Source organism: Poecilia reticulata, linkage group LG8 (genome assembly GCF_000633615.1).
Source record: "Poecilia reticulata strain Guanapo linkage group LG8, Guppy_female_1.0+MT, whole genome shotgun sequence".
NCBI lineage: Eukaryota > Metazoa > Chordata > Actinopteri > Cyprinodontiformes > Poeciliidae > Poecilia > Poecilia reticulata.
The window spans coordinates 1,223,376-1,250,518 of NC_024338.1; the positions used below are offsets into that span (position 1 = coordinate 1,223,376).

Consider the following 27,143-nt stretch of genomic DNA (forward strand, 5'->3'; position numbering starts at 1 on the left):
GTCTGGGCCTCCCTTCTGAAGCTGCTGCCCCCGCGACCGGACCCCGGATAAGCGGAAGAAAATGGATGGATGGATGGAATTAGGTACAGAAGAATACAACCCAGGTTGTTACAATCAGAGTTGTTAAACAGACATAAGCAAAGATTCATTTTTTGTTTTTACAGTGTTTTTACAGTATATTATTGAGAGACTTTTCGTTGTAGAGTCTTATGTATAGAAAAAAATAAGATGAAGCCTATCAACGAGGAAATTTTCCTTTGACTCTAAAACGATAAATCATATTCATGAATCACATTATTACACGTGTTAAGTTTTAACATTTTAACTCAACAACCTCCAGTTGGGTAACCCCAAGGTCTTCTTAAAAGGTAGCGTCTCTGAGAAGTCTGTCAGTATTTTATAGTCAGTGTTTTCAGCAAAGTTGAGCTGACTGTCCAGGAATTACTCGAGGTATTTAAAATTTGCCACAGTTTCAACAAGTTGGCCATCAAGTGAAACTGTAATCACGTTCAGTTCTTGTTTATCACATTTAATTAGCTCTACTTCCTTAAGAAAATGAAAAGGCATGTTCTTTTCTGAGGGAATTTATATTTTACTGTTCCAGTAATGCCAGAATTAATAATAAGTAATAAAGACTTTGTGGTATTCTGATTTAGTAATGCAATAAGATTCGTCGTGTTTCCACCCCCACGCCACTAGAGGCAGTAGCAGGCCCGAAAAGATGCGACTTGAGCAGATTTAGAAGTACACCGAAAGCTACAGAATTTTCTAAAAACTGTCAGCTGCCGGGAAGTAAATAAAAGAAAGAAGTTAAAATACATTCTGAGAGTGAAACTCCTTCCTAAAGGTGAAAATATATCACAGATTTCAAAAGAAAATAAAAACGGAAGTGTAGGAAATAGCGCCCCTTTCACTTTCGGATTGCAATGGTCCCATTTCCAAATAAGGTATGAGACTGACAGCGGTCCGTCCCCGCCCCTTTCTGTTTGCTACAGCGAGGTCCTTCTCGTGATGTGGACTCAAAAGTGTATGTAGGACCAAAACCGACATAATAAGAAATAAAAGAATAAATATATAAATAAAAGAATAAATGCATATCCGACATATATAAATAAAAGAATAAATATATAAATAAAGGAATAAATATATTAAATAAAAGAATAAATATATATTTTGATAAGAATTAAAAGCATATATACATATTTTGATAAGAAATAAAACCATAAATATATATTTAGTTTTCCCTTTTCCTTACACATGAGTTTCCATCAAGAAAAATAGATATTTTGCTTTGTCTTTGTTTTTTTGCTTCTCCCCTTTCTGCTTGCTGTATTTCTGCTCGCTGTTTTTCCGTTTGCTATTTTTTCTGCTGCATCGTTATGTTTATGAGGAGAGCTGCCTTCTTTGTCTACTATTGGTCAATAGAGCTTTGGTACCAATGTCACTGGTTCCATACGTTGTGGGGCGTTTAGCTGCAGTCGCTCAGTGCCATCTTTGCAGGCCACAGACCAAAACAAACTTTATCCTGGTGGTTTTATTGTGTTACCGACTGCAGTGAAGTGAACCTCCGAGCGATTGAGGAGGGAGCTTGAGAACGGCTGGCCGAAATTAGCCTTCATAAATTGGATCAACCTTGAGCTAAGCGCTGCTTGCTCGGCGGATATTGGAAAATCCAACATCCAACTTGAAACTAACTTCATGTTTGCCCATGTGGGCAGTGCCTCTACATGGGCAAACCCATGTGGGGCCACCATGGAAACCACGGACAAACCCATATGGGACCCATATAGTCTGCCCTCCTTTTCTCCATATGGGGCCCACCTAGGTATGCTGGCTGGGTATATTTCTTCTTTTATTTATATATTTCTTCTTTTATTTATAGATTTATTCTTTTATTTCTTATGATGTCGGTTTTGGTCCTCCATAAAAGTGCGATGCATACAATTGACTTACCAAAGGATTGTGTTTAAAAATAATTATGGATAAATGGTTTAATACCAGGTCACATAAAATAAAAGCTGAAAATATTGGTTGAAAGAAAACAACACCAGAAAATGTCATGCCTGCTGATGTGCGAGCAATTTGATTCTTTTGAACGGTCTCCAGTTCTTCCCTGGAGACCATTCAGGGAAGAAGTCTCAGTAAATGAGAGGTTTTAGAAACTTCTCATTTACTGAGAGGTTTCTAAATGAGACTGGAGTCTCATTTACTGAGACTCCAGTCTCAGTAAAAACTGTTCTTTGTTCTTACGACTTTGTTTGCTTATATTTCTCTGCTCACACAACATATATTGTTTTTATTTAATTAAAAATGATTTAATTAAATGCATTAATTTAAATGCATAAATACAACTGATAGAAATTGGTGGATAACTTTACATTTCATAGAGCAGAAAATGACTTGTTTCTGTCAAAGCAACTAAAATCTATTTTTCTGTTATTGTGCAAATAGCCGTAAAATGCTATAAATGCACACTACACTTGGTAGTAAAGAACAACTTCTTTTTTTGATTTCCATGTGTTTGACGTCATTGGAAAGCTCAAAATCCACACTTTCGAAATCTTTAAATAACTCAAAACACCCAGAGTCGACTTGGCAGATCCTATTTACAAAACAGAATGGATGCAAAAAGAAAGCAATAAGTGTGTTAAGATGCTAATATTTTAATTTAAGTTTGTATACATTAAGATGCGTTGTTGAGGAGAAATTTCAAGTTAGTTTGTCTGGGAGGGTTTGTTCGATGGGTTAAGTGACTCTCAGCCTGAAAAAGTTTGAAAAAACACTTATGTAAAAGTTACTTTTATAATTGCTGAGCCCTTATGTAAGTGCATACATAAAGACATTTGCATAAAGTGATTACTTTAGTGTTGGTTCTTGATTACAGGAAATAATTTTGTATATTTCTGCAGCAGATGTTCAGGCATGGTGCCCAACGTGGAGAAGATCATCCAGAGCATCAGCCTCGGAGACCAGGACGCTGTCCAGCTCTTACTGGGCAACTACAATACCCAGGTTACTGATGGTTGCTATGACGACTGCCTCAATTTGGCATAAGACATTTTCCTTCTTTTGTAACTATGGAAATAATGTGCAAGGCACGATGAGAATGGTTGTCGATGCCTAGAGGAATGTTTGAAATGTCTGCAGGAGCACCAAGTTGGTCAGCTCCATCTCTGGCTTCATATCGTCCACAAACATGTTGGAGCATTCATCGCTTCTCTTTCTCTGCTCCACTCCTGCTGCTGCTGTTTGAACAGCCATTCTACTTCCAAATACCAAGATAATTTTGGTATATTGTGACAAAATTAATCAAGTGAATGAATACAGCTGTTCATCCTGTAAATGGTGGTTTGAACCCCCTCCCTATACATCTCTGCCATTGTGACTTTTGGGATCAGAGGGCCCAGTAGGACCAGTTGAATGACAGTCATGCCTCTGTCAGTCTGCCCCACAGCAGCTGAGAGTACAATGTAGCTCACATCATCAGTGTGTGAACGGGTTAATGACCGAAGTATGAAGAGCTTTGAAGTCCTCTGACTTGATAAGGCAATGTAGAAATGTCACCCATTTATAATTTTACCATGTTTTTTTATTGACACTGAGATTATTGTCTTGCTGTCATAACTGTAGTATTTTCTCAGTATATCATTTGCTTTAAGTTTTATCTTTATCAAATGATGCTGATCTTTGTAAAATATTCAGTACATCTTTTTTCTTTTATCTCTCCACAGTACGCAGAGTGCTTCTTTTTCAATACCGAGGCACAAGAGAGAAAAAAGGTCAGTAAACAAAATGTCTGAGTCTGTGAATCATCTTGCAAAAATATTCACATATAAAGTTAAGAAACTCCCCACCTACAGAGTGGAGCCACACTCCCTCCCCATAAGCATCCCTCGAACCAGCAGATCAGGCAATAAAAAACCTGGAATTGTAATCCAAAAAAACTGCCTCCTTTTTGAGCTTGCTGCACTTTTGAGTCTTGACAGCTTAGACTTCCTTCATGTTCCACCTGCCTTCATGACCATCTATCCTCAATTATCTCCCTGCTGCAGAACATCTGGAACAGAAATGGTTGCTATAAAATAAGACAATGGGCAACCTCCATGTGAAGTCCTTTCCTAAGCATTTTTTTGTCATCTGATTGAGAATGTTTATACTGTATTTTTGTCATTGTAATACTGGACAGACTCCAGCTTTGCGTTTGGTCATCAATGATGACCACACCCGTGTCCACAGTTTTAAGAATATGAAAATTTTTGCACAGTACCTCAGTTGTTGAGAGCAGCACCATGGAGGCATCACACAGTCTTGCATGTTGACTGTACTTCTTATCAAAATGGATAAATGTCATATTCTCTTTGAATCTTTTTCTGGACATCTTTTTCATAGCAAAACAGGAATCCCCATTTTCCTGACCAGACACTGTCCAAGTCCAAAATGTCAATAGTAGAATGTCACCACTTCTTTGTTTTTGTCTTCTCTTTTTAAGTCTTACACTTATTATCTTTTTCTTTATTATACATCTGTTGCTGTTCATTCTCGGACCACCTGTCTGTAGCAACAACAACTGGAAGAGGTAAATAAATCACCCAGACAGAGCTGTGCTGACAATGATCACACCTTCTTACATTAATCTGAAAAGGTGCTTAAATTGTTTAGTCACACCCAGTCTCTGTGTGAATGGATGGGTGTCCTCCAAAAGCGATTAATCATGTGTTCCAAAGCTATTTAGATACCTCATCACTCATCATATTACCCTGTTTTGACCTTCACTTTCGTAGTATGCTTTAGCTTGTGCAGAAGACTCTGTTGTAATAGGAATTATTTCTTTTGGTGGGTTTGGTTCAGGGCTGATAGTGAAAAAAAATCCAGAGCCTTAACTTTTTTCCATCCCCATGAGGGGGACATGATGTGAAGGGTATTACATATGCAACTCACCTTTAACACATAACATACAAAAACTATATAAAAATAACTCTTTTAACCCATGAAATAGTGGGCTCCTGACCACATATCTATATAAAGTGTCAGGATTGGTGAAGGCGGAGGCAAGGGAGAGCCGAAATGTAAACAAATATTTATTTAACTTAAACACTTGCCATGAGTGTTCACCAAATTACAGGCATAAGACGCACAAGAATCTTGCACAAGACTAGATAGAACTAGAACATTTCTGAAGAAATTTAAACAGGGCCTACCAAAGTGTCGGTTTGAACCCAACATTCTGCTGCTAAAAATTTCAATGCTAAGCTTAGCTAAAATAATATTAATAGTATGTGGAGAATCACAAGAATATTGACTAACATGGACATAGTCCATTCAATATGTTAAAACTAGTGGATAAGCTAAAATTATCCAAAATGCTAATGTTAGTCTAAATGCTACCAGCAGTGACTTTGGGGTATCACTAGCATACCCCAAGGTATGGAATAGACTTCCTCTATTCATGGCTAATGAATCAAAAATAGCTCAAATGCTTATTTTACCCACTAGTTCACTAAGAAAGAAATAGCAGAAATATTTATTTTAGGGTGAGAGCTAAAATAAATAGCTCTCACCCAAGGTCATGCAAGGGGGTGGATGATGTTGTGCATGATGTTGTCTATGTTCAGCTACATAGATTTATTTTGTACGCCCCGCCCCGTTCTTAGAGACAGGGAGTCTCTAAGAATCCTATCCACCCCCCCTACCCACCCACCCCCATGTCATTCAACCAGACAGCTATTTGGAATCCATAGGTGGGGGGGGAGAGGGGGAGGGCAGAAAATGTTGGGAAACCACTGGGGGGGGCCCAAGAAAAAAAGTTTGGGAACCACTGATTTAAACAACCCACACCAGCAGTATCTGGTCAACATATTGAAAATAGATCCTTGTGTTGCCATGGCTAATCAACAAGGTCAATGCATCTTTGCAACTGAAGCTCTTCTAGGACGTTATTAGTGTCTTAAGGTCTACCATTAAAAGTCCAAAGAAGGAAGGAAAACCACTGACTTGAGAGAGAGTAATTGGTGGCCAGCTTAGTGTTGAACACTGGAACCAACAATCTATAATTGATGAAACAAATTTGTAAAAAGTGTATTTCAATGCTGAATGATGTTCTCTGTGTGAAGTAACCCATATAGACAAGGCCAGTAAGCCTGAACAGGACAGAAGATATTATGAAGAAATCCAGAGGGGGGCGATGTTGGATTTATCATCCTTTCTGAGAACCACCCATATGAGTGGAACAGGCCAGGGAATAAACAGAGTACAAATACTGCATGAAAGCAATATAGCAGTGTGACCCATTATTACTGATGTTATGTGCAGTGTTACTAATTCCCATCTCTTGGTTCATCAGTTCAGAAAGAACAAAATAAGAGACTGTGCTTCAAACTCTGATTCGGACATTGACTCAGATGATGAGAGGCCGAATCTTCTTCTCAGAGAGGTAGGCCAAGTAAACTGATGTGGTTTGTTTGTTCTCCTGTACCCTCTGGACTTCCCAGAACCTCCAGTCATCTTTTACAGCAGATTTACCTGTATCTAGATTGATTTGTTTAATCATAATCATTTCCATAATCTCTGGAGATGATTATTCAAATGATTCCTCATAGGATCAAGAAAATTATGGACAACCCTGACCATCCTCTTCAGATTTAGCGCTGTAGGAGATTTTTCCTGCTAACAGGCATTACTAGCTACAATAACTCTTTTAAGAATCTAAATTAATGAGTTACAACAACATTTAATTTCCCTTTGAGATTAATAAAGTATTTTTGAATTTGAATTGAATCTCTGATGCTGCAGCGCATGTAATAAACCTAAGACTCTTTAAATGTCTATGTAGTTGATTTGCGCTGAGGCTGAATTCTTAGATTTCATCATAATATTTTTCCCTGCAGGGTCTGGCTGCAGCCCTGCTGGGCTTTGTCGGTGGTCAGTTGCAGCCTGCTGTGCTACGAGCTTGTCTGCATACTCTGCGAATCCTCTCCCGTGACCGTAGAGCTCTGGGACCAATGGTCACTGATAGCGCCCTACTCACCTTGACACACCTGGGAGGTATCAATCTTCGGCAGCCCAGCCAGCAGCAGGACAAAACAAAAATTCAAGATCAGTGTGACAGAACACAGACAGAGATCCATGGAAAAGAAGCAAGTGGATGTCAGGGAGCAGTAGATTCCGATCAGAGGTGTACAGTTTCTTTTTCAGAGTGTCACTCCTTTAACCGGCGAGGGAACGTAGGGCACCTTGTGCTTGCTCCTGGGAAAAAAGATGCCTGGGAAGACGACAGTGAGGAAAACGGAAAAGTGGATGATGGGGAGGTGTGCAGGAAGGAGGCCATGAAAGTCTTGTGTAATATAATCTACAACAGTCCCCAGGCCCGGGAAAGAGCCAGCTCACTGAGGTGACAGTTTTAAAGTTGTCTTCTTGTTTCTGTATTATGTCAAAGTTCAAAACTTTAGTTAGTTTTGACACAAAATCATAGAGATTATTGGAGCAGACAGAGATATTTTCCATTCCTCTTTACACAATCCATCCAGTTAAATGTTTAAAAAAATCAAGAATTCAGCCCATCATATTGAAATCTAAGTGAAAGTTAAAAAGTTTGTCGATCAGAATGTGGAGCTAGATTTTATTAAAACCCAATGAGAAGTCTACAGATAGCAACTTATCATAATTTTTGTTTCTTTCAAGATGTCTAAAACACATTTAGTAAAGTTGCGGTGTCATCCTCAACCCCACAACCAGACAACCAAAAGGTAAAGTAAGTGTGAAGTCTGAATAAGGAGATGGCTCTTTATCAATTTTTCAAAGGATTTCATAGTCAGTGCAACAGGTCTAAAGTTTTGAAGAACTTTTGTTTGGCTAGTCTTAGCCACAGGTATGATGGACTGCTTCCAGCACCTTGGCACTCTCTGTTGGTTAAGTGACATCTGGAAGATTTGATACAAAATGGGAGCCAACTGTTCCACACGAGGAGAGCAGTTGACCACTTACACTGCCTGGCAAAAAAAAAAAAAAAAGAAAGTCACCACCAAAGAAAAGGTCACACTCTAATATTTTGTTGGACCACCTTTAGCTTTGATTGCAGCATGCTTTCACTGTGCCATTGTTTTGAAATGCTTCTGCCAGTGTTGTGTTCAAGACCACCTACCCCGAGACCAAGACAAGACCAAGACTTTCAGGGTCCAAGACCAAGTCAAGACCAAGACCGAGGGAAGTCGAGACCGAGTCAAGACCAAGACCAGCGCCCCGCGCTACATGACACAATAAAATGTTAAATATTATCAAAATTGCTTCTCAAAATGATCTGAAAGATCCATATTCCCACAAAAACACCTAGATATTAAATACTTAATACATTTTACCAATATTAAATATTCCATCTCTGTGCTACAATGTGTGATGGTCTCGTGTCATCCCTAAAAAGATAACGCCCTGGGCATTTGTCTATATTGGTCATGTAAGAAACCACCACCGTCTGCACCATTAAACATAGGAATTAGCAATTGAGGCAATGCCCTGATGGTAAATAACGCTCAACTATGAACACTGACCAAGGAGCAACAGGCAAGTAACCAAACAGAAGGCGCTCATTGTGACTGTTTTCATTCTCTCTCCCGGTACATGAAGCCAGGAAGTCTGACACCATGGCAGACATTACAGCTGCCACTTTGAACAAAAACAATCAAAGAGCAATGTGCATTCTGTGCGTGCTCTTTCGATCTTGTGTTTTAGTTATTTGTTAATTTAAATATCAACGTACATAATTAAATAAAATAATGATGCAGTACACAGAGCATTACAAGAACAAAGAACGGGTCAGGTCAGATCGTTATACGCTTAGCACAAACTCACGGTGTTCTGTCAGATCAGCATACGTTGTCTGAGCTAAGCGTATGCTTAGCTCAGACATGCATACGCTGTCATTACCATATGATTTTATTTAATCAGCAACATAGAATCATGACGTAGATCGTCATAGACTTTGTTATTAACAGTTATATGGCATCCTGACTTAGGGGTTAAGTAGGTTAATGAGTTTTACACGGGCATGTGTTGTAGTTGACTGCAGCTGCAGCTAGACCCTGCTTTAAATACACTTTGAAACCATGACAACGCATGTATATCTATCAAGTTATCATATTATGTCATATTATGAACAATTTAATGACTTATTTTTGTCATAACTTGTTGCGTATGCTGAACTGACAACTCCACTGACGGTCGGACTTCTTAATGCGCATGCGCTGGCATACTCACTGCGTACTCACTGCATGTATGCTATCCTGACAGCGTATGGATATCTGACAGAACAACGGCTATATCTGTCAGACACGTCATTACCATAAAATTTCATTTAATCAGCAACATAGAATCAAGACGTAGATCGTCATAGACTTTGTTATTAACAGTTATATGGCATCCTGACTTAGCGGTTAAGTAGGTTAATGAGTTTTACACGGGCATGTGTTGTAGTTGACTGCAGCTGCAGCCAGACCCTGCTTTAAATACACTTTGAAACTATGACAACACGTGTATATCTATATAGTTATCATTGAAAACAATTTAATGACTTATTTTCGTCATAACTTGCTGCGTATGGTGAACTGACAACTCCTCTGACGGTCGGACTTCTTAATGCGCATGCGCAGGCTTGGTACTCACTGCATGTATGCTATTCTGACAGCGTATGGTAATCTGATAGAACAACGGCTCTCAGTGAGTGACACTCCAGTCCTATCTAATAAGTAAAGAGCTGTGGAGAAGAATCGACTGTTTCTGAATGTCACATCAATATATTGCAGACTTTTGGACACAGCGTTTTCCCATATATGCGACAAGTCAGTCAAAACCTCCGCACAATAATTCAGGCAGTGAGTGACTTTTTTCATCACAGATGCGTATGTCTCTATACAGCTAGCTTTGCTAACATCATGTCAACGGAGCTTACCTTTTTTAAGTTAATTTTCTAAGTGACGAAAAAAGTTAGACGTAGTCCCCACCGTCTGTGAAAGCGAAGCGCTGCTGAGTTAGGTGTGGCCATCGGATTTCTTATGATTTATGCAGCGCTATTATATTACTGATGATTAGACAGACATTTTCTGCCGCTGAGAGGAAACCACCTCATGTCTCAGAGCGCCGCATGCGAGTGAAAGGTGGGGAGGAGGACGGGGAGTAACAGAAACACGTAATTACTTGGATTTTATTCGGTGCGTTTTGCATCCACTGAAAAACAAAGATGTTAACAAATACACTGGACAGTATGCTGTACGTTTAGTGACATTTTCACAGTTGCGGTCTCGACTGGTCTTGAAATAAAATGCAGAGTCCTCAGCGCCCGAGACCGAGACAAGACCGAGACCAAATGCGTTCGAGTCCGAGACCGGTATCGAGACCAAGACCAACTTCTAGTACCACAATACTGACTTCTGCTTCAGCAGGCACCTCTCTCTTCTTAACCTGATGTGGCCCACTGGGTAAATCTGAACTCATCAGACCACATGACCTTCTTCCATTGCTCCAGAGTCCAATCTTTATGCTCCCTAGCAGTTTGAAGCCTTTTTTCCAGTTAGCTTCACTGATCAGTGATTTTCTTAAGGCTATAGATCTATTCAGTCCCAGTCCCTTGACTTCCCTTCACATTCTGCATCTGGAAATGTTTTTACTTTCACTATTAAACATAGACCGGAGTTTTACAGTTGTTTTTCTTTGAATTGATTTAACCAAACATTTAAGTGATCGCCAATAACAATCATTCAGGATGGATTTTTTTCCAGCCACATTTCTTCCTTGAAGACCACTGGTCTCCATTTTCCTTCCAGTTTTTAATAATGCGTTAGGCAGTTCTTTACCCAGTTTCAGTAGTTTCAGAAATCTCCTTAGATGTTTTCTCTGCTTGATGCATACCAATGATTTGACCCTTCTCAAACAGACTGACATCTTTTCCACGTCTTTAGACATGGTTGTTTAAGAAATGAGAAGCAACTTAATGCACCAATTGGGGTCTTTTTACCAGCTGGAACATAATCAACTATAAAATAATTATCCAATAGAAGGTTTGGTTCAATTTGCTTAGTTCAATCCAGGTGACAACTTTTTTTGGCCAGGTAGTGTATTACCTGAACCTGGGCTTTTTCCAACCTTACAGTGTGTAAAAGATTCAGACACAGACATAATGTCAAATGGGACATGATCAGAGCAGAGAAGTTGGTTTTTCAGAATCTAGATCTCATTACTAAAATCAGAAGAATCAAAATTAGGGTAAAACATATTGAACTAATTTGCCAATTAGATATCAGAATTAAAACCAGGAATAACCACAGTTCTGTTGCACTTGATCTTTGATGCAACAATTATTTTAAACCATTCCAAACTGGGCCTAATATATTATTGGCAAGGTCTTTTATCAGCTCTTCCTTATAATTCAATTTAGCCTTTTTTTATGTCATTCTTAATTTCACTTTTAAGTGAATTCAACTCTGTGAGGTTTCCTTCACTGAATGCCTTTTTGTTCAACAGATTTTTCAACAATTTTGACATCCATGGTTTGCTATTAGGAGCTATAATTTTTGCTATAATTTTCTTTACAAAAAGCTATGCATCTACTAGTTAAATCAGTGTGGTTGTATGGAAATGAGGGTTACCACATCTCTTTGTGATTTGCCAGTGACATCACCATCCCAGTCCATGCATACTGGGGCGTCATTTCTGCATTTGAGGAGCACCAAAGGGCTATTCCTACATGTTCTACCAAAAGCTTAGATGCTCTGAAGATTTAATGAATGGTGCTTTACAGCTGCTTAGCAACCCCTTGCCTCACTAAAAGCTTAATGTCTGTCTCCATGGGAAGGCTTCTACAGGGATTATGGGAGAGTCTGAAGCAGGGAATCTGGAGTGGGGCACCACCCACTGGCCAGTTTTACAAACTGAGGCTTCTCTTCTTACTAACAGCCCTGAGACCTGAGCTCAGGCTGCAGCTGCAGCAGGTAAACACTCCTCACCTTCTCACAGTTATAAATGGCTTCATCTAAAGTTTATCTCAGTCTACTGCTAATCTCAACCATTACTCTGGGGCAATGGTGATGAAGGTGGTAGGAGTTTGCCCAGCAATGGACAGATTTCTGGTTTGGTTCCCACTCCACCCACCTCTGTCATTATGTCTGTCACCACCAGGCAAGGCTTGCCTGCCACCAGCCTTGCCTGGTGGTGGGGGTCAAAGGGCCCGTTGGCGCCGGTGCATGGCAGCCAGCTGTGTAAAGCACCTTGGGGTCCTCTAGACTTAACAAAGTGCTATACAAGTACCAACTCATTTACTCTAAACCTTTGTGTTTTGTGGAACATTGAGCATGCAAAAATTCACTTATAGAAATTAATTTGCAAAAGTATTCCCACCATTAATTTTTTCCCCCTGTCACAACTACAATTTTCAGTTTGTGATAATGGTGACGTAGAAGAAAAAATGATGGATAGCTTAAAAAAACTTCTACATAAAACTCTGAGTTCATCGTTGTTTAGCTGCAACTAACAATTGTTGTAATAATTGATTATTCTCTTGATTATTTTGATGATTAATTTGATAGAAAAACTGGCCCATTCTGCAGATTGTTCATTTAACTAGCTATAGAAATATATTTAAAAAATGCAATTAAAAATAATGGTAACTACCCATAATGGTAACACTTTATTTGAAGGGGTGTGCATAAGACTGACATGACACTGTCATAAACATAAATAAGTCTTTATGAATGTTTATGACAGTTGTCATGAAGTGTCATTCAGTAAATAATGACACTTTTAGTGCAAAGTTGCATCGAAAGTCCATTAAAAATGCCAACTTTGCATTATATTATCATAATTTACAAAATCATGCAAAGCTGGCTCTTTTAATGGACTTTTAATGCAACGTTGCATTAAAAGTGTCATTATTTACCGAATAACACTTCATGGCAACAGTCAAACATTCATAAAGACTTCTTTATGTTCATGACAGGTGTTGTGTCATGTTTATGACAGTGTCATGTCAGTATTATGCACACCCTTCAAATAAAGTATTACCAAAATAATTAATTCCTATAGTGAATGTTTGAACTCTGCTGATGTAAAGGATGCATCAACAGCTAATTACATAATTCTAGTATCTACATATGAAAAGCTCAGACCTTAGATCTGGGAGAAGCTAAAACTACCATATGAAAAATTTTGGTTGAAAAAAAGTTTTTTGCTGCAACTTTAATGCAAAATGTATATAGCTTTTTGGATAGGTTTGACTTAATTACTACTCTGATAATGTTCTTTCAGAAAATGGCTTTTTTTTCAGTCTATACACTCCAGTTAACAATGAATTGATTACCAAATTAGTTGACCATGATTTCAATTATCAATTTCTGTTGAGACCATTTTATTTCAAGACCCTTAAATAAACTCCAGACTGACCGGTTAGATTTAGAAGTTGCCTAGTAGTAAACATCGTCTGAGGATAAATGTTTTGTGAAAGCTGAGCAAAGAAATATTCAGTCAGAAAAGGAACCACAAGGTCCTTGGGAAATCTGCAAACATATTCCAGTTATGTATGACTTTGTGTTGGTCTGTCACATCAAATCCAAATTCAACACATTGAATTATGTGGCTATAAAGTGACAAAATGCAAACGGTTCAAAGGGTGTGAATACTTTTACAAACACTCAATTTCTTTATTACAACTAATGCTTCAGAAGTTTGCTTACCACAGTCTGTAGGTAGAACTCAGTGCTTTGCTTTGGTTGCCTCAGGAGCGTGGGGTGTTGGTTCTGACCTCAGCCTTGGAACAGCGCCTGGTCTTGAGATGGGCCGATGGAAATCAGCTGATCACTGACAACACTTCCTCTCCTGTCTCCAAGGAGGTGTCCCAGGATGTTATTGAGATTCTCAAGACCATCTTCAACGTTGCTCACAGGTTCTACAGGCAGGAACCTGATGAGGTGAAAACACAAAGCCACCAGTGCTAGGCAAACATCTAAATAGTTAGGCAGGGGTTCCTCAGAAAGTTTTCATAGAGTTGGTTAGACCAGGCTAGTAAAACATTTTAGGGTGGAATGGGTTAACCAAATGAAATAAAATCAGCTAACGCAGCAAACATAATAAGAATTGTCAGAGTGCTTCATGTGCCCATGCCTTTATAGAGGATTGTTTTTGTGGTGAAATTTAAGATGACATCCAAATTTAGTCCATGAGGTTTGGTCAGAGATGAAATCTGAAGGATGTCTTTACAGGAGGAAGCTGCTTTATATCGCCGCCTGGCAGCTGTCCTACACCACTGTCTGCTGCTGTCTTGTGATGGAGCAGACACATTGGAGGAACTACAAGGGTCAGAGGGTTATCTTTAACCCAGAACTCATTGTTATATACATGTTACAGATATGCTTGAGAAAAATGAACTAATAACAGTTGAAGGACATTCATAAAGTATTTTCCCCTCAGACATACAGTAAACATCCTGTCAGCCTTGCCCCTGACCTGCCTGGATGTCCTGCTGGCTGTCCCTGTAGGACAAGCGTCTCATAAGTATGAAGATGTCAACATGGACTGTGTACACGCATTGCTGCTCTTCATGAACAGACGACTGAACAGGGCAAGTAGATGTGCTGTCATAGGAAGAAACTGGGCATATTGGTCTAAAGATCAATCTTATCAACACCAAGTTGATTATTGGTATCAGATCAGTACTAACGTGATGAGATTGATACTTTTATTTGCAATTTTTCTGCCATATATTCACCAAATTACTTGAATTTCCTCAGATATTCAAGTAGACACATATTTCTCTGCTGTGGTGTCTTCACATGGTTTGGTAATTGTAAAACCATCTGGTCTCATGCTAACCAATAATGTGGCCTAATCAAACTCCCTTGTATGATGAGAATGCATCTTTCAAGTATCTCCTGCATCTGCTGACTTCCACCCTGTTGTTACTGACTGTATCACAACATTCAATACCTGGAACATCCATTTTCTTAAATCCAGTTCCTGGATGCTCCAGGAACTGCCTGCAATAGTGTTGCTCAGCTTTCGATGGCATGGCCATAGAATGGACTCAGCCTGCTCTTTATGATGGATGCAGTCTCATAGGCTTTTAAAAACTTTCAAACTTATTTTTTTCTTAAGGGTCAGAAGCTGAAAGAGAAGCTGACTCCTGTTCTAAGTTTATTGACAGAGAGTTCTCGGGCTCACAGGGAGACACGTCACTACTTAAGGCAAAAGGTAAAATTTTTCTTTTTTTTTTGACTGCACTGGCATTCCTTATTATATTTCTCTTCTGTGTTTGCTTTTATTATCATCTCTGAATGTTCCAGATCCTCAAACATAAAACCACATAAAAAAATAACCTGTGTAAATACAGATATCGATATGAATCATGATCGTACTGAAAATCAGCAGCTGGTTTCTTATCCAGGTTCGTGAGATAGCTTGAAAGTTTTGCTTCAGCTTCCTCACTCATGGTGCATGCCATTGATCCACTGTCWACCAAGGCTTTGAGGGAATGTTTGCCTCCAACAGTCACATCCATGTAGAACAAGCCGTCAGTCTAAGAAATGGCCTTTCAWTGGTTTTCGGATAGGTCTTATGGTTCCTGAATGCTGCTTTTTTCAGTGAAACTGACTGCCTCAAATAGATAGAATTATCCCTCCCTCTCTCTCACTCTGTAGTTTTAACACTTACTACTGAGGAAGGCAGAGCTGATAGTTAGAACTACATAAATGCCACCTTGACTGAACACTTACTACAGGCAAGATGGCAGAAGAGCATGAGAAGAATATGTGACTCATGAAACTTGATGCCCCTAAACCAGTGGTCCCCAAACTTTTTGCTGTGAGGGCCACATAACTTTTCCCTTCTCTGGTGGGGGGTCGGAGTCAGTTTGTAACAGAAAAAGTGTGACGATTGTAGGAGTGCCTAAATGTAAAAATTTATTGTTTTCCAGAAAACAATCAAATAACCCTCTCTGGGTTCTTTACATAAAAAATTCAGGAAGGAACATAGTCTGTATTTTCCGAACTATAAGCCGCACCGGACAATAAGCCACAACACCAAAGTTGTTTTTTTTTTAAAACCAGTAAACATACACATATAAGCCGCACCGGACTATAAGCGGCAGATATTTCTGCCGCTCCAGGTTTTCCACAACGATGCAGCAGCAGCAGAGGGGGGCGGACACCCAAAATTTGAGTCATAACAGGTCAATTGAATATCACATTTATTACGGTTGAAAAAGAAAAAGTTGCCAAGTTTAGATTTAACTGAACTGATTACGGTAGTTTCCGAACGGTAACTAACAGTAAACGTGCTGATCCTTCGTGTTGCTACTAGCATGTGCTAAATGAAAATGGGCGCTTTCTTCTTCTTCTTTAGATCTCAACGGCAGCTTGCATCCATTATTGTTGCACTACTGCCATCTACTGGATCCTAATATCTATACTTCAAATTCTCATAATGATCCCTGTATTATTTAAAAAAAATAAAAAATCTTCTTTTTCCCCTCAATGCTATTTAACTGATCAACAACATTCTCAAATTTCAATTCCCTATTAAAACCTAATTCCGTTTTAATGGGCGCTTTCTTCTTTTATTTCCAATTTTGACTTCCAGTGATTCACTTCCTGCTAAAGAGCCCCCTGGTGGTTGAAGTTATAGTTATACTTATAGTCCGGAAAATACGGTATATGAAAAATAATCTGATTGCTCTCTGGTATTGTTCAGGGGGTCGGACCAAATGTGGAGGCGGGCCGGATTCGGCCCGCGGGCCATAGTTTGGGGACCACTGCCCTAAACTGACAAAAACATTGAGCAAAACAAACAAAAACAAAGCATCACATATTCTACAAAATAAAGTCATATAAAGCTGTTTGGAGCTTTATATGACTGGTTTAACCCTATCACTTTTACACATGGGATTAATGTGGCCTTTTATAATGAAGTTTACTGAAAAATTAAAAAATAAAAGCTTCATTATTCCTTACTCGACATATGAAGCTGACAAATGACTAGAATGGGATATTGGTTTAGAACAAAGACTCCCATGCTTATGATAGAACACATTCTCATGGTAGCGTCAACATGCTAGTAGGTCAATATGCTAATGATAACCCACATGCTACTGACAGCATTTGAGCTAACCATAGCATTTTGGTTAATTTTAGCTTACATGTTAATATTTGCATACTAACTTGATTAAGTCACTGTTAGTCAACATGTTAGTTATAACACACATGCTACTGCGAAAATGCTACTTGCTCTACATTCCAGTCATAGGCCTCATGCTAACGTTAAACCTTCAGCTATAATAATTATTTGAGTTGACTGGGGCCTGAACATAGGAGGAGAGTGATGCACTGCCTTGAGAAGCAAGGTAGTGCACTGCATCACTCCTGGATGGGATATTATTAATTTTGTGAATATTTTTGAGGTAAATGAATTCTTATTTGTTGTGAACAAAGTTTTGAACATATATTTTTCTATGACAGTAACACATTGGTGGTACAGTAACACATTACGATTTGAATCAGAACTGTATTTTTTCTCTTGTAACCTTTTGTCTCAGATCTTACCTCCTTTGAAGGACGTTGCAGTTCGGCCTGAGCAGGACAGTACTCTTAGAGGCCAGCTAGTCCGCCTGATGACACATGTTGATACAGATGTTAAGGACTGTGCAGCAGAGCTGCTGTTTGTGCTCTGCAAAGAAAATGGTACATTACATTCTACATGTTTGTGTTATTGTCCTCATAAAAGTTTTATTTTTAGATGTTTTTCTTTCCAGTCATTCAAGATATTAGTGATTGTGAGTCAACATAAATGCTTGAAAGTTTTTTGTTCTACAAAACAGGCATTGTCATGGTCATCTAATGGTATTTCTAAAGAACAAGCAAGGTTTATTTCATTCGCACTCTATATGAAGCCTTGTTGTAGAGAGGAAGTACTTGTACAGCGATAGGCAGACATGTATGTTAATTGAACATCAGAATCGTATTAATTTGTGATTGCTAATGATGCATCTCAAATGTAGAGGAAAGTTAACACAACAATTTACTTTATTTAAAAAAAAAGAAGGAAGTTCTACACACACTTTTGCCAGATGGAGACTAACAGGAGGTCAGCCATCAGACCTGAGAGTGGTCTGATGGCTGACCACTCTCAGCCATCAGATACCTGGAGGTGTCATATAGAACTATGACACCTCCAGCTGATTATACACTGATGATCAAAATCATAAGACCAGTTAAAAAACTGCAAGAATTTGCATTTTGCACTATTGGATCTTAAGAAGGTTCTAAGTAGAGCTTCACAATGTTAGAAGAAATCAGCGTAAGAGACAAAAACTTTTGAGCGGGGAATTAATTGAAAACTTATTAGAGGGACTCGACATATCTCATTGATCTCACTGTGAATAAATGGCTTTAATATTGCTAATTGGTAATGTCCAGCATTTGGGGCTTGTTATCTTGTCACCTCCATTTAATGCTTAAGACACATCTCATTCACTAATGTAAATTTAGTAGAATAACTCATTTTATTATGCTAAACAGTTAAACAAGCTAAACAGTTATCGTGTTAAACAGTTGTAGGACACTGACTGACAACGTGCTAGATAATGTTAAAACAGCAAGATAAATGCGGGTAACCTTGACAACCAGCTTGTTTGGCACCCTGGACGAACCAACTTTCTGGCACCCCCCATCCATTCCAGTGTCTTCAAATAAACCGGAGGGAGGGGCACACACATGCTGTCTCCCATAAGATGTTGCAATGGCTGTGACACAATCACAGCCATTGTATTTATGGCAGGTATGTATTCTTAAGATACATACCTGCTCATGACCCTCTCTTTTCACTAATATTATTGAAAACATTCTGCTAAGGAAAGAAATACAATCTTTCTTGTGAAGAGTTGCCTCAATATTGTTCTCATTCTGTGTGTCTTTGCAGTAAGCCGCTTTGTTAAATACACTGGCTATGGGAACGCTGCAGGGCTGCTGGCAGCTCGGGGTCTGTTGAACGGCAGGAGGAACTCTGGGGATGGCCAGTTTGCTTCCCACTACTCCAGCGACTCCGACTCAGACACAGAGGAGTACCGCCAGGCCAGATCGAAGATTAACCTGGTGACAGGCAGGGTGGAGGCAGAGCAGCCCGACCCAATGGAAGGCATGACAGAAGAAGAGAAGGAGGACGAGGCCTGTCGTCTCATCTGCATGATCAACAGACTATCACAGTGAGATCATTTGATATGATACTACTCATAATTCCAGTATCCTTTTGTCTGCTCAGTTATTTAGAGTACAGTACTCAGAAAGTTTCCCTCTTTCTATATTTTATGATACAGCAAATGTTTTAAACATAACGACCAATGTCAGGTTAATTGGCCTCTCCAAATTCTCCCTAGGTGTGAGTATGTATGTGCATGGTTGTTTGTCCTGTGTGTCTCTGTGTTGCCCTGCGACAGACTGGCGACCTGTCCAGGGTGACCCCGCCTCTCGCCCGGAACGTTAGCTGGAGATGGGCACCAGCAACCCTCCAGACCCCACTAAGGGACAAGGGTGTACAGAAAATGGATGGATGGATGGACCCATAACAACAAAGGCAAAAAACAAGGCGTTGCAAATTTATTAAAGGCAACAAAGCAAAAATGATGGACAGAAGTATTCACACCCTGTTCCATGACTATAAATTGAGCTCAGGTTCATCTTGTTTCCACTGATCATCTAAAGGATCATCTAAAGCAGTGTTTTTCAACCTTTTTTGAGCCAAGGTACATTATTTTAATTGAAAAAATCTTGAGGCACACCACCAACCAAAAATGTAAACAAAGATACTCTGTAGCCGCCTATATTACATTTATAGTCATTCTTATCAAAGTCTCTTGAATAGGAATCAACACAAAAATGCATTTTTAACACATTTTACATTTCTTATTTCAAATTGCACTTAACGTGTACACTACAAAAATACCCCTGAACAGTGCCTAAGCACTGTGGTGTTCAATTTAAAGAAGTTGTAGAAAACTTCAAACTGTTTTACAAACTAATCCACAAGCATTCTTTTAGCCAGAATACAGAAAATAATTCTTATTCTGAAAGAAGCAATAATATTTGGAAAACATTTCACTTCATATTCACCGTTACAATATGAAGAGTTGCATGTACAAAATGTCAATATTTTACCCACCTGGTGTGAAACCTGTGCATGTTTGGATGAAAACAGCTGATTTTCTGGCAGAAATTGAAGAAAGACAAAGCTCTTCCTCAACAGTTCTCATTCTCTCTCTGGTTTTAGTTTTTATAGTAACTAGACTAGAGAAGCTCAATTTCACACAGATATGTTGTGGGAAATGGACCCATGTTCTTTCCAACCCAACTACTGCTGAGCTTCTCTGTCTTTTCCATCACTGTCGTCACAGTCTTGCTAGRTACGATGCTCTCACCGCTACCTGTAACATTCATGCATCACTAATTCTCTTGTTGTAATGTAAAATGCTCTGTACCTGCTGCCATCTAGTGGTAAGAAAATTACATGATTGCGCCGCTAGTCACTGCTACAGCAGACACACGAAGATGGCATTATTTGCAAATAATTCATTTTCAAAAAATCTTTTCAAATCAATTACCGTATTTTTCGGACTATAGAGCGCACCATACTAGCACCTTCACAAAATTTTTTGAAAAAAACAAAACAAAACAAAACAAAAACTGGAAGCTGTTCTCGATTTTCCATAAGGACCCAGCAGAGGGCTGCGTCCTAATAAATCTGCTGCATATATTAAGGACGCAGCCCTCCGTCTCCAAAGCCGAACCATGGTTTCGTTCACACCGGGCTTAAATGCAGCGGCTCTATTTCCCTCCTGTTGTGCCAGATCGACAGCCCTCAACTTAAAACCTGCATGATACGAGTTTGAAAACATTTCTCCATCGTGCCTGCTGCTAGCATGTGGTTGAAAATTAGCACGTTCTTCTTTTGATTTACAATTTTGACTTCTAATGATTCACTTCCTGCTAGAGAGCCCCCTGGTGGTTGAAGAGAAAATACACAGAAAAGCCACATCGGGCTATAATCCGCATGGTTCAAAGTTTAGAAAAAAAGTTGCATCTTATAGTCCGGAAAATACGGTACCGTAGGTGAAATTGAATAATTTCCACGGCACACCTGACGATCACTCACGGCACACTATAGTGCCGCGGAACAGTGGTTGAAAAACACTGATCTAAAGGATCAGGGGTGTCCAAAGTGTGGCTATTGAAATTATTTTGTTTGACCACAATTCAAGAATGGTAAAAATTTAGTCAACAAAATGGAATTGAGTTAAAGACCCAAAAATGTTCTTAATGGCATGTTTTTATTCAAATAAGACAACAGCATGAAACCTTTTATATCTTTTAGGTATTTGGGAATTAATTAGTTAAATTGTTACTATTAAGCAGGTAAAACAAAAAAGAAAAGAAATAAAACTAGTTTTTGCATTTTTAATTTATTGAATTTTATGACAAACCTCTAATTTAACTTTTCTGCTTTTGGCCCCTTGGAGAAAAGAATTTGGTCACCACAAAACCATAAAAAGTTTTATGAAATGTAAGAAATTTTTAACCACCAGTGTCCCCCAATGTCTCCACACCCCCTCTACATCTGGCCACCTGAGGAATCATAGAACAAGGCCTTGGTCAGAGAGGTGAGCAAGAGGCCAATTGGCAAAGCTCAATGGTGTCAGGATTAAAAAAAGTACTGAAACAAGGACCGACTAAACCAAGATGGCGCAGAGGTCCAAGAGGCCAGTGTCAAAGGAACTCAGAGCATGAAGACCATTACCACCCAGCGGTGCAGGAACTTGGAGCCTGGTGGCCACAGGAGCTCGATCCTTGGAGGGTGGTGATGGTATGGAGGCTTGCAATGACGAAGGAGCTTTGAGACTGCAGCTGAATCTCTGGGGTCTGAAGGACCTGGCTGGAGACTGACCGAGTGACTACAGTGTGAATACTTGTGTACAAGTGATTTTTTTTTTGTTTAAAAAAAATCACAAATCATAATGAAAAACAAATTCAGGTTTTACATTATGAAGTTTGGCATTTAGATCAGTTAGGCTGGGCCACATACAATTCAACTAAAGAAAAAAATGAATAAAAATCAATGCTGTTTAATATGGTATTAATTTGAAATTCTTATATTTTGTCTTCTTTGAGTCAAGAGGAAAACAATTTTTTTTTGGTAAAGAGGAAAACTGAGGTTGCACAACCTTCTGTTGCCTTGCAGCAAGAAGGTTGTGGGTTTGATTCCTGGCCCAGGGTCTTTCTGCATGGAGTTTGCATGTTCTCCCTGTGCATGCTGGGGGTTCTCTCCAGCTACTCTGGCTTCCTCCCAAAGACTGTTAGGTTAATTGATCTCTCCAAATTTTCCTTATTTGTGTGTGTGCATGATTGTTTGTCCTTTCTGTCTCTATGTTGCCCTGCGATGCACTGGTGACCTGTCAATAAAATGTAGAAGTGCTGTGAAAGCTTTACAGATGTTCTGTTTGTATTTTCTCTCTCATTCAGAGACCAAATCATTCAGCCAATGAGTGTGACAAGAGATGGGAGACTGGCTCCTCTTTGGGGCCATATAAGGAGCTGCATAGAAGAAAAAGAAGAGGAGGAAGAGGAGTGTGAAGAACAGGGCTTGAGTTCTATGCCACAGGGATTGAAAGACAAAACAATGAAATAGCAAAAATATGTTTCTGCTACACTCAGAAATGAACAAGCAAGTATGAGAATGAACAAGCAAGTATGGGAGAACTATTATCATTTCTTTATTGGGGCCCTCTTATTCTACACTTTGGTCTCTTTAATATTTATTTTTGTTCCGTCACCATTAATGCGGCTCAAACCACTGCGTGCAACCCCACAAAATATACATTAAAACGTGCTGCCCAATCTTGAGAAGGGAGTTATTACTTCTGTTGCCATTTAAACATGGCAGCAATATGGCTTTGAATTACAATGGAAAAGAATGCACCCTACAAAATAAAAGCCCTCATATTTTACGCAGCAGGTAATTACTACTTTGCTGCAACCACTGTTACATATGGGATTGGTGTAGCTTTTTAAAACGAAGCTTACTAAAAATTTCAAAATAAAAGCCTCTTTGCTCTTGACTACATTTTAAGTTGAGAGAACTGTTCAATGAGATATTGGCTTAGGACCAAGACTCCATGATTCTAATGGTAGGGTAATATGCTAGTACTTTGCTAGTGAAACCACATTTAAGTTACCATTACTATTTTAGCTAGGTCTTATGTAAAAGCTACGCTTTATATAAGACAAAACAATGAATTAAGTACGTTGATGTTACTCAACATGCTGATGATAATACATACATCCAACTAGTGTCTACATGCTAGTTGCTCAACATGCACAATAATAATGCTCATGCTAACATTAGTCCTATAGCTAAAATAAGCATTTTAGATGATTTTGAAAACGTTTTACATATGTTTATCATAATGAATGTAGTAAGTCAATGTAAGTCTACATACAAGTGATGCCCCACGTGCTACTGACAGCAGTTAAGCTAACCTTATAATTTAACCTAATTTTATCTCCTAAACTAATGTTTGCACACTGACTAGAGTAATTTAATATTAAACATGCTATTAGTAACCCTCATCCTACTGGTAGGATCAACATGCTAGTCAGTCATTATGCTCGTCTATCATGCTAAAATTAGCTTGATAGAAAATAAACATTTTACCTGTTTTTTTCATTTATGTTTAGCATATTGAATGTAGTAAGTCCATGTATGTCAGCATATTGTTAATATCACACATTCTAACGACAGAATCTATGGTAAAATTCTAACAAATTTTAGCTTATACACTCATGTTTTGCATACTGAATGGAGTAATTTTATGTTAGTCAATATGCTAGTGATAACCCTCATCCTACTGGTAGTACCAAAGTCATTTGATATGCTAGTAACTCTCATGCTAACATTATCCTTGAACCTAAACTAAGCATTTTAGCTAATATTTGATTTATTAGCTATGTTTTTCCAGTCAATGTAAATTAAAATCCTGTTACCACATGTGCTACTGATAGCATTTAAGCTAATTTTAGTATATACACCAATATTGTCATACAGAACAGAGTAAGTCCATGTTACTCAACATAATAATGATACTCCACAAGCTATTGACTACATTTTAGTTCACATTAGCATTGTTGCTCATTTTCAGCATCAGAACACTGGGTTTAACTGACACACACTCTTTGGCAGATCCCTTTTAAATTTCTTCAGAAATGTTCCAGTTTCAGGATATTATACTGCAGCATGCTGTTTGCTTCATCCTATTTTAAGATTTTTATTCATAGACTTAAATCGGAGTGATCATTCTGCTGATGCATCTACAGCAACTCAGATGTGTCAATTATGTCAGAAGGAAAGAAAAATTAAACATGTAAAAATGACTATTTTCAACTGAATTCATATTTTCTATTTGCATTCAAACTGTTAAGTTCTTTAGGAATGCCATGTGTTCATCTGAGCTGTTTACACATTGTAAATTATATATGATGTTTTCCACAGCAAGGGTAAGGAAATGAAGTTCCTTTAAATTGTTTTCTGTATTAGTCATGTTTTTTAATTGCTACTTTGTAGAATATAATTCTTGTCCACTCATTGTTTAGCAATGCTCTTGGAGAATATTCAATGTAAGAAAGTGAGAAAATGTGTCCAAAACTTGTAACCATTACTGTATCCTGTCTTGTTATGTGAATATTATGAATTTGAACTCTTAAACTCCCATATAGTGACCAATATGTGAAAACATAGAAGGTTTGATCAAAACTAGTAATACTTTTTCTTCCCATGACCTGTCTATCCTCTTCCAACCTATACTCCATCTGTTTCACTTTCTGTCAAGATTATCTCTAATGTGGGCCAACCGCCCAGATTTTATTTATTTATTCCTCCCTGGTGGTTTCACGCCAGAATCCTCCCCAGTTACTCACCTTCTGGATCCTTTTCTCAGCTTGCCTCTCTCCTGTTCCTCTGGGTGTGTGTTCCTGTTTTCCCCTCACTGAGAGAATCCTTCCAGATCAAGACGATTACATTGTTCTTAGAAATAAACTCTTTAAAATGTACTGTTGTCCACCTGAGCAAATTGTGCATGTGGGTCAGAAGTCTACCTAGAACCACAACTCTGCCATATGTGGAAAACATTAAGTCACAAGAAAGAGAGAAAGTCTCAAATAATTTTTCTAGAAAAAACAGACATGACAAAAGTACAGCAAACTTCAATAACAGAAACAGAAGCTATCATTTAGGTTTGGGCATTTATTGTATTATCATTTATCACAATAAATTTCATATCAGAATAAGAATTTGATTTATTGTGATAAAATTTATTTTGTGATGATAAATTTCAACTAGTAATGTTTTAAATCCCCCTCAAACTGCCGTTGTTGTCGGGATTGATAGTTTTACTATTGTCTGCACTGTCTGTACAATGAAAGCACCAATAAATACTAAATTTGAAACAGAAAAGTTTCTCAGTGAAGTTTAGTGAGACAAATAATGCTTCTTTATGTAAAAGCTGTTACATAAAGAAGACATACAAATGGGAATGTTTTTCAAGAAAAGTATATGTTTGTGGTTCTACAATTGCTGTCACACAAAGTTACAGCCGTTTAGCCATCTAAAAAAGAAATAAGGAATGTTTTACGTTCACGTTTATTGTTATTAATAGTACTGCAAAATATTGTGATAAAACCAAATTCAATTTGCCCACCCCTACTGTCATAACCTGTGTTGTGTGTTTAAGAAAGTTATGGTATTTTATCTGAAATGTCTAAATGTGACACAACCCAAAGCAGAATAAATTCTAGAGGAGCAGATACATTTCTGCCGTTAATATTCTGTAACACTGACTGTGAATCACTACAGGTGAGAACATTCTCCCGGTAGTCTGTCAATAGTAAGATAGGTCAACGTTTTACACTATTTCTAGATACGTTTGGAAGAGGGGAAAGAATGGTGTGAGGAGATTGCTGTTTCAGTTGACCCAAAAAATTGTATAAACATGCATGAGTATTTACAATGTCCAAATGGCTAGTGTAAACAGACATGCCCTTAGTTTACATTTCCATGTGGAAGGTTTTGAAGAAAACTTTGCGAAATTTAGCCTCTCCTGTTTTTTTTTCCACTGATCTTGTGCAAGAACATTTTGAGATACTTGATGAGTATTCAGGAAAAGGCTTGCTATAAAGAAGTACGATCTTTCTGTAACAATGCACATGTATTTTTTTCTGCATCTGTGTATCATAAGGTTGTGCTCTGCTGCAGAATTGTGACAACATTCCAAGTGTTCGTCCTCCTCTTTTTTTAGCATCCCAAATCCAAAGACCAAATAAGGTGCTGTGTGAGATAGTAAAGGAAGCAATTGCGAACGTTAAGAAAGGAAAACTCCCACCCAAGTATAAATATCTGAACTCGTAGCTGTTCATAAGAATTCTGATCTGTAACTAGACTGAAAAGACAGCATGCAAGTTCTGGAAATCCACAACAGGAAAAAATTTAAATTAAGTTACAATAGCCATAGAAACAAAATTAGAGCATAGTTATTCAAATACATTTAATTCATTTATCTCAAACATGATAGCAGAACAAAATCACACACATGAACAAGAAATGCAAAAGACACATATTTTTTGTACCACAATAATCAGATGCTCAAAAAGGACAATGAACTCCTGCCCCATAAATTCATACCATGTTTTCAGATGGACAGCTCAGACATCACCAACAGCTGTAATAAAACACAATAATTTAATTAATCAACTACTTCAGCTATTGCTAAAGTGTCAGTATGTCAATATTTGTTAAAAATGTAATTATGTCATGAAAATACACTGCCTGGCCAAAAAACCCACACAAAACAACAACAAAAACAAGTCACCACCTAGACCTAATTAAGCAAATAGGTACAAACGTTTGATGAAGTAAAACAGTCCCAATGTACATGTAAATACATGTGCATTTATTAATTATGTATTATGTATACATACATGTCTATGTATGTATACATTCATATACACACACACACACGCACGCACACACACACACACACACACACACACACACACACACACACACACACACACACACACACA

General features: G+C 38.3%; 1 protein-coding gene across 2 annotated transcripts in view; it reads left to right on the forward strand.

Annotated features, from left to right (window-relative positions):
* The window catches only part of LOC103468148 (synembryn-A), a 27,856-nt gene extending 2,338 nt beyond the window's left edge, over positions 1–25,518 (forward strand). Inside the window, exons 2-14 of one of the 2 annotated variants that reach the window (XM_008415023.2) lie at positions 2,910–3,012; positions 3,732–3,779; positions 4,559–4,576; positions 6,341–6,430; positions 6,885–7,387; positions 11,837–11,972; positions 13,755–13,943; positions 14,235–14,329; positions 14,443–14,593; positions 15,127–15,222; positions 17,561–17,705; positions 18,943–19,225; positions 22,533–25,518. In XM_008415023.2, coding sequence (XP_008413245.1) covers positions 2,923–3,012; positions 3,732–3,779; positions 4,559–4,576; positions 6,341–6,430; positions 6,885–7,387; positions 11,837–11,972; positions 13,755–13,943; positions 14,235–14,329; positions 14,443–14,593; positions 15,127–15,222; positions 17,561–17,705; positions 18,943–19,225; positions 22,533–22,698 — 2,010 coding nt within the window. In that variant the 5' untranslated portion in view covers positions 2,910–2,922 and the 3' untranslated portion in view covers positions 22,699–25,518. The remainder of the gene's footprint in view (positions 1–2,909; positions 3,013–3,731; positions 3,780–4,558; positions 4,577–6,340; positions 6,431–6,884; positions 7,388–11,836; positions 11,973–13,754; positions 13,944–14,234; positions 14,330–14,442; positions 14,594–15,126; positions 15,223–17,560; positions 17,706–18,942; positions 19,226–22,532) is intronic. The other variant, XM_008415024.2, reaches the window with a different exon arrangement.
* The last annotated feature ends 1,625 nt before the right edge of the window (positions 25,519–27,143 follow it).